Below are 16,395 nucleotides of genomic sequence, written 5' to 3'. Positions count from 1 at the left end.
TAACATTAATGTATATTGAATTAATACTTTTATACAATTTATATTTTTATAGAAAGACTATTTTGTAAGAATCACAATATTTTAATTTTATATATCAAGTTTTAATAAAAAAAAAGTCTTTCTTTAATAATTTATCTATTTACATATATATTGACATTTATTATTGCACTTATAATATTGATATTTATGTAAAATATTTCTTGAATTAATTAAACCTATTTAAAACGTTAAAAATATTAAAGTAAGTTTGTGCTTAAGAATTATATGTATTAAAATGGCAAACTTTTTTAAATTCAAATTATTAACAATATATAAAATTTATTTGAATTTTTTATTTTTGTAATAAATCAATAATAAAATTCCTTTGGATTAAAAATTTTTTTAACAATTTAAAACAATTCAAAAGATTTTAATTAAGAAATATCAAAAATAATTTTATATTAACATTAAATGAAATAAATTAAAAACTTTTGTTTTTGAAGAAAAATTATATACATATTTTACATTTATTGGATAAATTATAAATATTTTTAACCAAAAATTAATTATTCTAAAACGTCTATTTACAAAAAAATATCTTAAAAGCGATAAAATAAAATTGTTTTTTAAATTTTGTTTTTTTGTGGAAATTAACATTTAATGGTAAATTGTTAATAATCATCTCCAAGATTATCATCAGAACCTGCATCATAAGATTCTCCATTATCAAAATATGTAGTGGCATAATCATTATCTTCTTCCAGGTAATCATCATCACTATATACATTTTCATCATCATCTTTTTGTTCCTCTTCTTCATCATCATATCCCTGAATTTTTGATTTTTTTTCAACTCCACTTTCTTGTATTTCTTTAGCTTCTAAATCAGCAATACGATTACTTAATTCAGCTTCATATTTACGTTTTCTTGCAGCAGCTAATTCTTCTTTACTTTTCTTTGGATGTAATTCAATTGGAACTCTATTAAGATATGGAAGAAAAATATCTTTCTCCTGTTCTAAATATTTATCTGAATAACTTTTATCCATTTCACTAATTAAACTTTCACTACGATAAAATTCAGATGCTTCAAAATTTCGAATAACTGCTTTTTTCATATCAACCATAAATTGAAGATCATTTGTCATTTCAATATCTGTTCCAGTACGTGATAATGTTGTATAAAGTTTTGGTTCTTCTCGTTTTCGATTAACTAAAGTTCCAATGTCACCCCTTTGAATTCCCAAAGCAGAAGCCAACTGCGCCATTGACCCTCCACGACCTCCTTTTTTTGACATTTTACTAAATTTAATCTATAAACAAAAAAACTTTTAAAAGTTTATTTAAATTTATTAAAATGAATAGTTTTGGTTATTAAACCATTTAAAAAAAAATCTAAGAATTATTTTATATAATAAATAAAAAAAAATTGTCATTATAAAACATATTTTAACTCAAAAGAATTATATTTGAACAAATGACCTAAAAAAAATTATAACAAACATATTAATCTTTTGATTTATTCCATGATTCTAAACCTTTGGGTAATTCTACATTTTCATCTAAACCTCCGGTTCCCTCAACAAAATCTTCATAAGTATGTTTTTCAGGGAATGGTCTTTTACCTAATAATTCTATCATATCATCTCTCTTAAGAACTTCCTTTTCTAATAATCTTTGTGCAATTTTTTCAATTTCATCTTTTTTTTCTACAAGCAAATTTCTTGTTCTCTCCAAAGCAAAAGTTACTAATTCACGAACATCATTATCTATTAATTGAGCAGTTGATTCACTATATGGTTTATCAAAAGCCATTTCTCCTGGTTGTGGAGTATCAAAAGACAATGGTCCAATATTTTTAGACATACCAAATTTAACAATTTGAGAATAAGCCATTTGAGTTACTTTTTGTAAATCATCCTGAGCCCCAGTTGTAATACGACCAAAGAAAAGTTCTTCAGAAACTCTACCTCCTAACAATACACATATTTTATCCATAAGTTGTTCTTTTGTATACAAATATTGTTCCTTTGGAAGGTATTGAGCATAACCGAGACCTTTTCCTCTAGGAATAATTGAAACTTTAAGAAGTGGATCTGCATATTGCAAAAACCATCCTGTGACTGCGTGACCAGCTTCATGATATGCAACTGTTTTCTTTTCTTCTGGTTGTAACACCTGTGATTTTTTTTCCATACCAGCAACTACTCTTTCAATGGCTGCCTCAAAATTTTTCATTGTTATTTCTTCATTCGCATCTCTTGCAGCAATCAAAGCTGCCTCGTTACAAACGTTAGCTATATCAGCTCCAGAAAAACCAGGAGTATGAGCAGCAAGTTTTCTAGCTAATTCAACTTTATCTAAAGATGTTTTAAGAGCACTTAAATGTACTTTAAAAATAGATGATCTTCCTTTAATATCTGGAACAGGAACATAAATTTGTCTGTCAAATCTTCCAGGTCTAAGAAGTGCACTATCTAACATATCTGCACGATTTGTTGCAGCAATAACAATAACAGAAGATTGTTCAGTACTAAAACCATCCATTTCAACAAGTAATTGATTAAGAGTATTTTCTTGTTCTGAATGACCACCCATACTACCTTTACCACTTCTTTTTCTTCCAACAGCATCTATTTCATCAATAAACAAGATACATGGTGAATTTTTTCTAGCCATAGCAAACATATCACGTACTCTAGCAGGACCAACACCAACAAACATTTCAAGAAACTCTGATCCAGATACTGTTATAAATGGTACATTAGCTTCACCAGCAGTGGCTTTAGCAAGTAATGTTTTACCTGTACCTGGTGGTCCTGTAAGAAGAGCTCCTTTAGGAATTTTAGCACCAAGATTTTTATATTGGTTAGGATTTTTAAGGAAATTTACAAATTCCATAATTTCTACTTTTGCTTCTTCGCAGCCAGCAACATCTTTAAATGATACTTTAATATCTTCTTTATTAATTAATCTAGCTTTACTAGCTTCAACATTTCCAAAAAGTGAACCTGGAAATCCACCTTTTCCCTTTCCTTTACCTAATTAAAAAATAAATTAACAAATGATAATAAAAAATAAACCAATCTACCTCTAATGCCTCTAAATATCCAAAAAGCAATAGCAAGTGGTAAAATAAGAGATATTAAATTTGGACCTTCTTTTTTCCAATCCATTTCCCTTTTATATAAAACAGGAACATGTCTATCTGAAGATATATTTAAATGATCTTGTGCAGTAAAAAGACTTCTTTCAAATGAGTCAACAGATCCTATTTGAAAATAAGGTATTGAACTATCAAATTCACTTTTACTTCTGATTACTCTAACCCACTGATTATTTACAACTTCTAATCTTTCTAAATTATCCTTACCAAGATAGTCATTAACAAATTCTTTCCAAGATATTTCCTTATATCTATTTGAATAAACAACCGAACAGGCAATAAGAAATACTATTGCCATTATTAAAATACCATTTTTATCATTCTCACTAAATTTATTTTTGTCAGAAGATGGCTTTTTATCGTTACTACTTTCTTGTGAACCTTCAGTAGAAGGCTTTGTTTTAAAAAACATATCTTTAAATTCTTGAAAAGCCTTTTCAAATTCTTTTTTAAGTACATCATCTTTATTGTTTTCGGATTTATTGTTGTCTACTTTACTTTTTCTGGTCCATAATTGGTATACTTTATTAAGTTTTTCTTGTAATTTTGGAAATTTTTGATGTTCACCAAATATACAATCTAATTCTTTACTACTTAAAACACGATTTTCTCTATCTCCATAGGATATTTGTTTGAAAGAAGATGTGTAAATATTTCTCGATTTAAGTGAACATGCTATATATTTCTTTATAACGTTTTTGTTTTTTGTATTTGAAGAAACTGTAAAACGTAGCATGTCTTAAACAATTTAAATGTAAAATTCCTAAAAAAAAAATACTAAATATAATGATTAAAATAAAATAAATTAATGGTGAAATAAGTAAAATCATTTTATAAAGAAATAATGAGTAAATGAGGCACTTTTCCAAAAAGTCTTGATAAGACAAAAAAGTGGAGAAATAAACTGAAGTGTCAACTTGTTAGAACTCTTTTTTTCTTTAAACATCAAGAATAAAAATTTTGTAGAATAATGTAAAAATTTTTTTTATTAATTTCTGATAAAATGGAAGAATCAAGAAGATAAAGTTTCTTTATAAAGACTGCAGTTTTACTATAATAACAATAGTTTAAAAATTAAATTCTTAGAAAATAACCACTTTTATTGTATATCCTTAATGTGGTAAAAATTAATTGTTAGTTTAATATTAAACATTTGCTACAGAAGAATATTTTTGACAGAGAGAGTTTGTCTTCTTTTCAATTACACAAAAAAATTGTTAAAATAAAAATATTTTAATGCAAAATATCCATTGGCAAATAAATTGCCACATATAAATTTAAATATTTAAAATTTTTGTATATAACTGTAAATAAAATTTGTTAAAAAAAAATTTTTTTGGAGAATTTTACAAAGTTTGTATAAATTATTTAAATATTTTCCTTTCAATTATTTTTTCTACAAAATCATTGTAAAGTGTATAAATGATATACTACGAAGATTGATAAAGTTTTTACACATTTTTGACAAAGATGATGTAGTAGTTTAAGATCTTAAAACAATATAAACTGTTGTTATTCATAATAAAGTAAACTGAACAAACTTGTTATAATGCACTTGTGAAATAGCAAAGTTGTTCATTCAACACTTAAAAGAAAAATAGATATGATCAGAAAATAAATTATAAAACAATCATTTTAATCATAAAAAAGAGTATTGCCGAAAAATGTTTATTGTTTTTTACCGAAAAATATTAAAAAAAAATTATAATTATTTACACTGTGCACGAATGTAACATTCTCACAAACTTTTTGAAATTTTTCTTCATATAATATTCACTAAAAATTAAATTCAAAATAACATTAATAAATTTGACATCTAAAATATTTGGCTGAATTTGGCTTGAAAGATCTAAACTATTAAAAACAAATTAAAAAATATATTTAATCTAAAAAAACATTAAAATAATTAAACTACAATTGTTGCTTTTATAAAAAGCTTAACAAAAAAATGGTAATAATCTACAGTTAGTTTGGCAATAAATTTTGATAGTAAACTTAAAATGATAAAAATAAATGATAAATTTTTTTTTACATAATTTGATAAAAAAATATTTTTAATTTTTTTTTTTAAATAATAACTAAAGAAAATTGATATTTATGTACATATTTTGGCAACGAACTCCATCTAAAAAAAATAAAACTAAGTATAATAAAACTTAAAAACACGTCATTAATTATAATCTTAAAATGGCAACGAAAACTTAAAATTAAAAAAAATATATATCTATCTACAAAAGATATGCGTAATATTATTCTTGGGAAAAAATTTTTTTTTTTTGATAATCATGCATCTTAATTAAAAAAAAATTTCTCAATAACTAACTTTCAAGCCTATAAAATCACTAACTGATTTTTAAATATTTGATTGTATATACTGAAAAAAAAGAGATTAATAGATCTGAAAATTAAAGAGTAAAAATTTTTTCTATATCACTTGCATTGGAAGCAGTCATAAAACTTGGAAGATGTCTATTTACTAAAATTCTAAAATGAGAAATTTTGGATAATATTCTTGGCCATCTGGAAAGTTGGGGTGAATAGGAAGGGTTATGTTCTGTAAGGCATTGTAGACATCTCCAAAATTTGTTATGATGCTCCATTGCAATGTGATTGTAATCTATAACATCAGGATTGATTATAAATATTGCTGATATCATGGCTAATTGAGAATTATCAAATTGAAGTTTAATAAATGAATCAGCTAGATTTTGCATATCACGCATAAATGTTTCATTGATCTGAATTTCATGTGGATAAATTTTTTTTCCTGTTTCAACTGAGAAGAAACACTTTTTTTCAGGATCATATTGATGAAGCAATCTAAGAAGTTGAATTTCAAGCCATGATTCTTTACTTAATAAAAGTTCCTGTTCATCTAATGACAAAGATGTAAAAACTTCTATAGTTCTAGCAAATGAAAGTGTTCTTTTAATAATAGGAGCCATAACACAGTGCCACTTTAAATTATCATCTTTTTCAGCTCCAGGAAGATGATCAATCTTTAATGGAACATCTATAGTATTACAATAACTAAAAGTAATCATTTTGTATAAAGATTCAAAACTTTCTAAATCAGTCAAAGAACTTTTTTTTTGAAAAACTTCATATATATGTTCTAATTTTTTTCTTTCTCTATTCTCTTTTATCAATTGCCTTTTTGCTGTTCTTTCATTATCATTTAAGACTGATTCAGTACTCATTCCACTAGAAATACATTTCAAAAAACGACATCTTTGACAAATATTTCTTGTATTCTTGTTTATTTCACATTTCTCATCTTCTTTACAAGTATATACAAGTTTTCTTTGAACAGTTCTTCTAAAAAATCCTTTGCATCCTTCACAAGTTATGGCACGGTAATGGAGACCAGTAGCCTCATCACCACATACATTACAAAGTTGTCCTTTTTCAAGATAACTAGGAATGTAAGGTGTACCTAAAATTTATTATAACATATTTTGCCGACAACTATATATTTATATTTATCAACTATTCTTTTGATTAAAACCGAAAACATTATTCGGTAGCAAAATTTCTACTTAACTTATTACGTCAATTTTTATTTTTTAGTTATTATTTAACGGAGTTACGGTAATTAATGCTTATGATGCAATAACGTGAAATTGCTAATTACGTAACCTGTTGCTTAATCTTTATGAATAATAATGGAAAGGGTCATTGTTATTAGGTAATATTTTTTGATTCAGGTCACGGGAAGTAAATGTATTAGGACAAAAGTTTATTGTATAGAATATAAGGTCACTATCTCAGTTATTTTAACGTGAGATAAATTTTTAAGAAGTTCATAAAGAAAAGTATAAGAGTATGAAAAGTAAATTTACTTCTTCTTTTTTTTGGCAAGTTCAAAAAGGTAACATAAATATATGAATATTATAACATACCTTTACTACGATTTTTTGGAGAATTTCCACATGGACTACTGCTATTAGATGATGAAGAACTCATTTAAAATAAATCAATTCTGGAAATAAGTTTTATAGAAAATAAAAAAAAAAGTAAGAATGTTGAAATTGTAATATATCACAAAATAATAAATGTTCAATCCAACAATACATTTAAACTATTTTAATACCATAAAAAAAGCACCTGCCCATAATGTATGATGTTTATAATTTTACAACTTTTATCTTACCAAATACTCTCCTCCTACTAGAAGTATTTCAGTAAAATTGCGTCACACTCCAACAAATGAAATAAGATTGATTGTGCAATATGATTCCGAGCAGAGAAAAATTCTAAAACAACTGCTCCCATTAGAAATAGTATACCTTGCCGACGTATCCACCTAATTATTTGAACAGTTAATATAAGGTCAGATTGAAGTATGACTATGAACTTGATTAGCAAACAAACGGAAGGAAATGTCTAAAAAAATTTTAATGATGATGAGGACAATTGTCTATACAATAGTTTCTGGCAAAAAAAAAGTATGGTTTTATAGTTTTTATTTTAAAGTTATAAAACAGATGATATTTTTTATTGGACAAAATAATTTAATCAGAACTTGAATAAAAAGTGATATAAATAATTGTAATAAAACAAAGCCGCAAATAAAGTTTTTAATTTTATTTTGAGTTAAATAGATAATCTTGAAGATAACAAGTTTATTACATTGTCAAGGTGTCAAAATCTTTTAATTTTACCGCATTTGATTTTATTTTTTATTATATATAACAAATCAAATTATATCATTTAGAAAGATTTAGTTTTAAAATAAAAAAAATTTTTATTAAATTTATTTTTTAAAATCAAAAATCTTAACAAGAACATTATTTTAGAAAATTTGGAAAGTTGACAATATTTCAGATAGTAATAATCTTTTTTTATGATGAATTCAAGTGTAAATATTTGTGATAAATTAATTTGTTGTGTATGTATGAGTATTCTTAGTTTTCCTAAAACACTTCAATGTGGTCACACTTTATGTAGTGATTGCCTTCAAAATTTATATGATGCATCAAAACAAGTGAATGATGACACAATTGCTGACTTTCAACTTCATTATTCTTGTCCAACATGCCGTGTTGAAATAAACTTACTCCCAAATTCAATTGCTGTAAATGAAATTTTAAAAAGTAAATAAACTTATTTTAATTATATATTTTTATAGAAATGGTTGATGATTATTCTACTGATAATTTAAAGGATAATGATATAAACTATAAAGATAATAATTTATGTAAAAATAATGAAAATGAATGTGTGACATGTGGAAAAAAAATTGACACCTTTTCAACATATATATGTAACACCTGTGATAACATATCTAAAATTAAATTTTATTGTCCTACTTGTGGTTGGAAATATCATTCAAATCATAATTTTAATAAATTTGATCCAAACACTTTAATAGATAATATGCTTAATGAATTAAATGATCTTCAAAAAATTAATCCAATAACTTTGTTACATGAAGATATTAAAGAACAAAATTTGAATAGAATAAATAATGTGACAAAATGTTATGATTGCCTTTTGGTTGCTGTTAAAGAATTTCAATCTATTGTCATGAATAAAACTCATATTACAGCTGAAGTGGCAAATAATATAGGTGTAGCTTTAATTGATATTAATAATTTAATGACTCAATATTCTCAAAAAATTGATGAGTTAGATGAAATAATTAAGAATATAAATAAAAATGAAGAATTTACCCAAAAGCTGAGGGCAAATTTAGATGATATTGAAAAATTGAAAGAAAGTATATTGAATCAGGATAACATGATAAATGTGATTAATAGTACAACTGGACAATCAATGTTAAGTAGAAAAAGAAGAAAAATGTAATCTACTTTCTTTTGAAAATAGAAAATAATTCAAATTATTTCTTTTAATTTATTGGTGTTGATTGTAAAAAATAGATGTAAGAAAAATATGTGTAAAAAAAAGCATTTACAAAGTGCAATAAAAAGTATACTAATAATATATGTCTTATAGATTATTTGATACAGATAAAACATATAAAATACAAAGTTTGAATGCATAATTTTGATTTATATAAAAATAAAAAAGGGAAATCCCCATAGAATAGCAGCGAGTGGTTTCGATCCACCGACCTCTGGGTTATGGGCCCAGCACGCTTCCACTGCGCCACGCTGCTGTGAGAAAAATTTTTCACATATTTCCTATTAATTAAAAATAAAATAAGTAAAATTTCTTATTTAATTTTTATATATTTTATATTTGTGTGCTTATCTAAATATCTTTATTTATACAATTTTTAAAACTATAGAAAATATATATATATATATATGACAATTTAATTTAAATATTTTTGTCCATTTGTTTAACGAAACAGTATATCTTAATTAAAACAAAATTCTGAGTAATAAGATACTTCAAAATTAAAAAAAAACTTCATTATATAAAACTAAAAATAGTTTTGGCTTTCCTATATAAAATAAATTAGTGTCAATTTAAATAAATTTCATATACTAATATTTTGAGAAATTTTTCTAATTTATTTATTTAGTTTCATTTATCTTATTTAATTGATAAAATAATTTTAATATTTTATTTTTAAAAAAACTTTTAGCTATTAATAAGAATACAATATTTTTGTAATGTAAAAATCACATATCTTGTATATATAATTTAATTATAAATTTATTATTTATTGTTAAAAAAAATTTAAGATGTTTATAATAGTATTAAATTTTTCAGCAGATTTGAAAAAATAAAAAAAAATTAAGAAAATTTTTAAATCTTTAGAATTAAAAAAGTTGATTTTAAAAATTATGTATTGAAAAAAATAAATAAATAATGTTTATATATTTATTTAAAGTTATTTTATTAATGTCAAAAAAAACGATGTCTTAATACGAAAAGTTTGAAATATGGTAAAATGTATACATAAAAAGACTACAAATTTTAGATTATTTTCGTACATAATACTTTTTTTAACTTTACCTTTGATAAAGCTACAATCGTAATGTTGTAAATAAAAGTAATTACTTATAAATTATCAAATTATTTTCTACCTATAAAGTTGCAATAAAATTTGTGTTTTTTAGCTATGAGTTTACGTGGGAATGATTCTCTTGATGATAACATGTATGATGTCCTCTTTTCTACTACTGGGATATCAAATATAATAACTTGTTCCAAGTGTGGATGCTCTTTTACTAATAAATATGCTTTAAATGAACATTTACAAGTAGAACATCAACGTATTCCAATGTATATGGGTTCACTTGAACAAGAATGGAATGATTCACAAGGATTTCATTATAGTAAAATTGAAACTTTTGATGATGAAACGTTTTGTGAAGAAATACAAAAATATGATAATAGTATTATTTTTGAGGAAGATTTTGTTGATAATTTAGAATCTTATTCTCCAGATTTACATGATGAGGAAAATATAGAATATGATGATGTTTATCAATCTGATACTGAGAAAATTAATATTGTACACATTCGACCAGTTAGTACTGAATCAAAAAATATGTCATGTTTAGCTGATGCTGCCCCTCCTACAAAAGGACGAAAAAAGAAAAAACTTGAAAATGAAGTTGTTGAAAGTGTTTATGTTAGTCCAGAAATTGTTAAACAAGTTGCTCCACAAAAAATGTATAAACCAGAAGTTAAACGTCCAATAAAAATCAATTCACACAATCTGGATTGGATTATTGATGCTGTTGCAAAGGGTAAAAATATAGATGAATCATCTCCACATATTCGTAAAAAGCCAGTAATTGGTAAATGTAGATATTGTAATAAAATATTTAAATACCCTTCAAAATTAGCTGCTCATGAAAGGATTCACACAGGTGAAAAACCATATAAATGTACAATTTGCCAAAAAGGTTTCAGTCAAAGTACACCAATGAGAATGCATATGAGAAGACATTTAAATCAAAAATTATTTGTTTGTTGTTTCATTGATTGTAAATCATCCTTTATCAGTGGTGCATTATTAAATCAACATTACAAAAAACGTCATTCATTAAAACAATGGGTATGTGCTTGTTCTAGAAGTTTTAAAAATCAAAGAGAATTTGTAAATCATGAGATGTCCTGTGAATGGGAACAAAAAAATAATGATATGATGAATAAAGATTATTTTATTGAAGACAAGGATGAATGTAATTTTGAGTCAAATGATATTTCTGAAACAATATATCATGAACAAGTTATATAAAAGTTTTATATATATATTTTTTTTTTGTTAATATTTTTTAGAAACAGTAATTAAATAAATAATTATTAGATAAAAAAAAATAATATTATTATACGTCAGTTGATATTGATCTTGGTTTCAGGATCTTTTGATTTTCACTGAATAAATTTGTATGTCTATTTGTTGACATTCTAAAATTTTTTGTTGGAGACGATGACATATTTAAATGTGAAATGCTTTCTTGAGACCTATTTCTTCTTATTCTTGTTGAATTATTTATTTTTACATGTGATAATAATATAGGATTCTTTTTTTCATTTGTATTTTTCATTTGAGGTTTTTTATTACAACAATAAAAATCAGGATGGTAAATGATTGTTATAATGGGAAAACTTAGCAAATAAACAATCATTAAACCATCAAAAACAAATGTTAAAACTTTACTTACATTTGAATCTAAAGAATCATTAATTCCTAACAAATAATAACTTATAAGAAATATAATAACAGAACAAATAATATAAATTCCAAATGTTGGATACATCGTATCATTAGTTATTTTTAATACCCATATTTTTAAATTTAAAAATTCTTGTTGTTTTGATGTTAAACGTTGCCTTAGGTTAATAACAGGTTCTTTTTTAAAAAAGGGATCTGATAATGTAAGTAAAAAAAAACATAATATTTTAAAAATTGCTACAACAATAAATAATAATATAGCTATAGAATAATGCCAAGCATTTTTCCCAATAACAGCTTCATTCCTTTGACAAACTTTTTGATGCCATTTAAAATGTTCTGGTATTAATATTGAAGTTAATCGTAAATATAAATATTCACAAAAACAAGTAATATACTAAAAAAAGTAAAAAAGATATTTATTAATTAAAAACTTACAGTACATAAAACAATTGTATATGCCAAAAGTTGATATTTATCAAAAATTTTAGCTTGTAGAGAAGGTTCACCTTCTTCGTTTCTTTCACTGTTACTACTCATATATGTAAAAATAGTAATAACCAGAAAAACAACACTACCTCTGGTTATATTTCATTTAGAAGAATAATGTCAGTTGGCATAGAGAACTGAATATACCTTTATTTTATTATTCTATCTTATTTTTTTTTAAACAAAGTATCACTTTATAAAATATTGAAATATACTGTTATGGCATAAACAGAATAAAAACTTAAATACTAGAAAAAATTATTTAAATGTATGTTAATATTAAGTGTTGTCTGAAATTTAAAACATATGTAATTATATATTTAAAAAATAACTATATACAAGGTATATATTAAAATATTTAAAAGAAGAAAAAAATTTAATTATTAATATAATTGATATAATAAAATTAATCTATAGTAATATATAAATATTATAACTTTACATCTCTAAATTAGTTATGACACAAATAAATTATTCATGCATCCTTTTAATATAGCTGTTTGTATGATAATAAACTAATAGTCAAAATTCTTTTCTATTCACTCTTACCTTTTATCACTAAATTTTATATGTATTGTATTATAATAACAATAAATAAAATAGTTATAACTTTATAACACTCTTCAATATAATTTTTAGCCTTATGATAAAGCTTTAATGTAAATATATAGAAAAGTATAAACAATTTTTTTTTATTAATAATGAACAATATTAAAAATTAAATATTTTTTTATATTTATATAGTGATAAAATGAAATTACAAATTAATTATAATGTTTAATAAAAAAAAAAGAAAATATATACATATATATAGAAAGTATCTATATATATTCTTCCAGTTACTATTTGTTTTGTTCTATAAAATAATTTATAATGATAATTTGAGTAAAAGTTGAACTAAAAATACTAGCATAAAACAGTTTTAAGTTAACCGTATATACGATATCTATAAATTAATAATCATTCAGTTTAAAGTTAGTATAGTATTTTACTATAAAAGTTTTGTGTTACCTTTTTATTTCCGTGTAAAGAAGATTTAAATATTTTTAACAATATTAAAATAGTTAATCTCATCCCAATTATAACAAGAGGATTAATATAAATTTTATTCATATCATTATCATTCTAAATTGAGCCTAAATCTTTTGTTATGATTATATTAGAAATAAGTTTATTAGTTAACAATATTATTAGTAAACTTTTTATTTCTGTCGCTAGTAATTTATAACATTAACTTATAAAAAAATATAATATATTATTTTTAACTAAAAGTAGGGAGAATATATTTCTATATTAATAACTATAATAAAATTGATTTTAAAAAAAATGGTATTATTATTAAAATAGAAATTTTTTATACCAAAAAAAAATACATATTTATATAAACTATAACAGTTTTTTTCCTCATTTTTGATTTACATTACAATAAATTTTTTAAAATAGTAAACAAATAATTAAGAAAAAAATACAAAATCTTTTATCATAAATAAATTAATAAATACATTTCAAAATCTATTCAACTTAAAATAAATAATATATTCAAGAATTTTAACTTTTTTTTTTTAAAATTATTCACTAAATAAATATTTTTTTTAATCAATTAATATATTGTGTTTAGTAATTCGATGGCCATATCCAGTTTTGAAATGTTTTCATTTAACTTCCTTTCACTATTGTATGTTGTAATTTTTTTTTATAACATCATAGATAGTACTTTTTTAAATATTCATTTTGGTTGTGTCGATGACAATCTATTAACTAGAAATATTGTATAAAAAAAAGTTTTTTCCATTGTTAAGTGTTTTTTGGTTGATTTTGATAATTTTTCTAAATTTAACAGTATTTGTAATATTTTGTCATATTAATTACTTAACTTTTTTAAAAATAAGAATAAAAGTATTGTAATATTAATTGAATACAATGGCAAAAAATAAAATTCTTTTAAATTAAATATTTTTTTAAGAAAATTTAATTAATTGTTTATTTTATAATATAGTACTATACATCTTAATATAAATTTTTTAAAATTTTGTTAAAAAAACCAACTTTGATAAGATTCACTTTTAATAATAAATTAACAAAAAATGTTTAAATTTTTTACTAATCATTTTTTATATATATACTCTCAATAATATTTATCCTTATATTAATAAAAAAAATATTACTATATATTTATTTCTGATTAGATAGTTATCTTTTAAAAGGTATTGTCTTAATATTTAATCTTGAAACGACATTTAGTATATAGTTCATTTACTTTTTTATTTTCTTTTATCGTATTACTTTTACCTGTTAACATTATTTGTTGTTATTATTTTTACTAATCAATCATGTCAGATGATGGTAAAAAATCCAATGAAACTATTATAGATCAGGAGGATAATGAGTTGGCAGAATTGATGAATTCAGCTATGGCTGATTTAGGTAAAAGTGAAAATAAAAAAGATAAGCAATGTACAGATGATGATTTGGATTTATTTATGGAACAACTTGATCAACAGGCAATGCAAGACGCATCAAAAAATTTTGAAACAATGCTTGATGCTATTATGAAAGTTGGTTTTTTTTTATTATTAAATTTAATTAATTTTTATTTTATTTTTTTTTAGAAAGTTGAAGCTGAAAGAGATACAAATGATGGGGAAGTTTTAGATGAGGATAAAAATTTCTTTTCTGATATGAAAAAATTTATGGAAACGGCAAATACTATTAATAATGGATGTAGTGAGGAGGAAATGAATAAAATAATGAGTGAATTTGAAGATCCAAATAGTTTTATGAAAAATTTTACTGAAATGTTAATGGAGGAAATGACTAATAAAGAAACAATGTACCCTCCAATAAAAGAAATTAGAGATAAATTTTCACAATTTTTGGAGGAAAAAAGTTCTACATTAAGTGAGGAAGAGCTTACAAAATATAAGAAACAACAAGAAATTGTGGGAAAAATTTGTATTGAATTTGAGAAAGAAAATTATGATGAGAATGATGAAAATCAGAAGAGTGAAAGAATTATTCTTTTAACAAAAATGTTTAATGAATTACATTCTTATGGATTTGTTCCACAGGAATTGTCTCCAAATATTGAAAATATAGATGATCCAGAGAATTGTGCAATAATGTGAGATTTTCTATTTTTTTAATATACATATTTTTATATCTAATACTGTAGAATGAAAAGTATAGACTAGGCTTATTTTTTTTATTTTGTTAATAAAAATATTTTTTTATATTATTATATTATTACAAGTGGTATAATTTTGTCCCACATATTTTTATAATAATTTATATTATTTATTAATAATTTATTGTTTAGTTCAAGTGTATAATGGTGGATCTTCGCTATGAGACTGTTGTTGAAAAAAACTATCAACGTTATGAAATTGAAGGGTACAAAGATTTATGTTATATAAGACATAATAGTGGTGTTATTGTTATTACTCTTAACAAAAATCATGAAGCAATGAATGAGGAAATTGTTAAAGTTGATTGGGATGTAAATAAAAGAGGTGCTGATAAAATAAAAAGTAATGTCTCCGGAAAAGGAAAAAAGGTATGTTAAAAAAAAGTTTTTTTATTATATATATATATTTTTTTTAAGGGGGCTAGAAATCTTTTTCCTGATACAAAATTATGTATTATAACAACTAAAAGTGATAAAAAATATCCATTAAAGTTTGGTATGAGAGCAAATTGTATAGAAGTAAATGATAGGTTAGAAAATGATCCAGATTTGGTACGAAAACATCCTGAAAATCATGGTTATTTAGCTATTGTTATGCCAACCTCTGATGATAAACGTTACTTACCAAAAGTTTTTAAACGTGAATAATTTTTTGTTTTTTTTTATAATTTTTTTTTTATTATTGTTGTTGAATTGTTTAAATTATAATAATAAGTATTAAAAATTTTATTTTAAAGTATTTATTTTTTTTTAATTTTGTAAAAATATTTTTTTTTATTATTGTTGAATGCAGATAAATAATTATAAAAACAATTTGCATGTAAAATATTAAAATAATTATATTCAATTTCAAAATTTAAAACAACTTGAAAAATATGTAATGTGTGCCATTAAATAACAAACTAAGCAATGCAAATTAAATTTTTATGGATCTTCATTAAATTTACAGTCCATTAAGCATATGTATTACAAGTT

At 23.1% G+C, this 16,395-nt stretch overlaps 6 protein-coding genes across 6 annotated transcripts; 2 read left to right on the top strand and 4 right to left on the bottom strand.

Moving 5' to 3' along the window:
- Nucleotides 1-650: 650 nt before the first annotated feature.
- Nucleotides 651-1,277, bottom strand: SRAE_2000295600 (Hypothetical protein; the record flags this gene model as incomplete). The annotated part of the gene is made up of 2 exons (XM_024654092.1): nucleotides 651-859; nucleotides 902-1,277. 2 exons carry the CDS (start codon nucleotides 1,275-1,277, stop codon nucleotides 651-653), a joined length of 585 nt encoding a protein of 194 aa, XP_024507498.1.
- Nucleotides 1,278-1,485: 208 nt separating this feature from the next.
- Nucleotides 1,486-3,881, bottom strand: SRAE_2000295500 (AFG3-like protein 2; the record flags this gene model as incomplete). The annotated part of the gene is made up of 2 exons (XM_024654091.1): nucleotides 1,486-3,020; nucleotides 3,071-3,881. 2 exons carry the CDS (start codon nucleotides 3,879-3,881, stop codon nucleotides 1,486-1,488), a joined length of 2,346 nt encoding a protein of 781 aa, XP_024507497.1.
- A 1,669-nt stretch (nucleotides 3,882-5,550) lies between these two features.
- Nucleotides 5,551-7,111, bottom strand: SRAE_2000295400 (Nuclear hormone receptor, ligand-binding, core domain and Zinc finger, nuclear hormone receptor-type domain and Steroid hormone receptor family and Thyroid hormone receptor family and Nuclear hormone receptor, ligand-binding domain and Zinc finger, NHR/GATA-type domain-containing protein; the record flags this gene model as incomplete). The annotated part of the gene is made up of 3 exons (XM_024654090.1): nucleotides 5,551-6,158; nucleotides 6,210-6,581; nucleotides 7,048-7,111. 3 exons carry the CDS (start codon nucleotides 7,109-7,111, stop codon nucleotides 5,551-5,553), a joined length of 1,044 nt encoding a protein of 347 aa, XP_024507496.1.
- Nucleotides 7,112-7,991: 880 nt separating this feature from the next.
- On the top strand, nucleotides 7,992-11,309 carry SRAE_2000295300 (Zinc finger, RING-type domain and Zinc finger, C2H2 domain and Zinc finger, RING/FYVE/PHD-type domain and Zinc finger C2H2-type/integrase DNA-binding domain and Zinc finger, C2H2-like domain and Zinc finger, C3HC4 RING-type domain-containing protein; the record flags this gene model as incomplete). The annotated part of the gene is made up of 4 exons (XM_024654089.1): nucleotides 7,992-8,187; nucleotides 8,277-8,949; nucleotides 10,087-10,112; nucleotides 10,180-11,309. The coding sequence occupies 4 exons, from the start codon at nucleotides 7,992-7,994 to the stop codon at nucleotides 11,307-11,309; spliced, it is 2,025 nt and encodes a 674-aa protein (XP_024507495.1).
- Nucleotides 11,310-11,647: 338 nt separating this feature from the next.
- SRAE_2000295200 (Hypothetical protein) lies at nucleotides 11,648-12,342 on the bottom strand (the record flags this gene model as incomplete). The annotated part of the gene is made up of 4 exons (XM_024654088.1): nucleotides 11,648-11,680; nucleotides 11,737-12,144; nucleotides 12,186-12,279; nucleotides 12,326-12,342. The coding sequence occupies 4 exons, from the start codon at nucleotides 12,340-12,342 to the stop codon at nucleotides 11,648-11,650; spliced, it is 552 nt and encodes a 183-aa protein (XP_024507494.1).
- Nucleotides 12,343-15,564: 3,222 nt separating this feature from the next.
- On the top strand, nucleotides 15,565-16,068 carry SRAE_2000295100 (Protein Simiate; the record flags this gene model as incomplete). Its single annotated transcript, XM_024654087.1, has 2 exons — nucleotides 15,565-15,789; nucleotides 15,838-16,068. The coding sequence occupies 2 exons, from the start codon at nucleotides 15,565-15,567 to the stop codon at nucleotides 16,066-16,068; spliced, it is 456 nt and encodes a 151-aa protein (XP_024507493.1).
- Nucleotides 16,069-16,395: the final 327 nt, after the last annotated feature.

The sequence above is a fragment of the Strongyloides ratti genome, assembly GCF_001040885.1.
Source record: "Strongyloides ratti genome assembly S_ratti_ED321, chromosome : 2".
NCBI classification, from domain to species: domain Eukaryota; kingdom Metazoa; phylum Nematoda; class Chromadorea; order Rhabditida; family Strongyloididae; genus Strongyloides; species Strongyloides ratti.
Note: the sequence above shows the minus strand (reverse complement) of the source record. Positions and strands in the feature narration are given on the sequence as shown.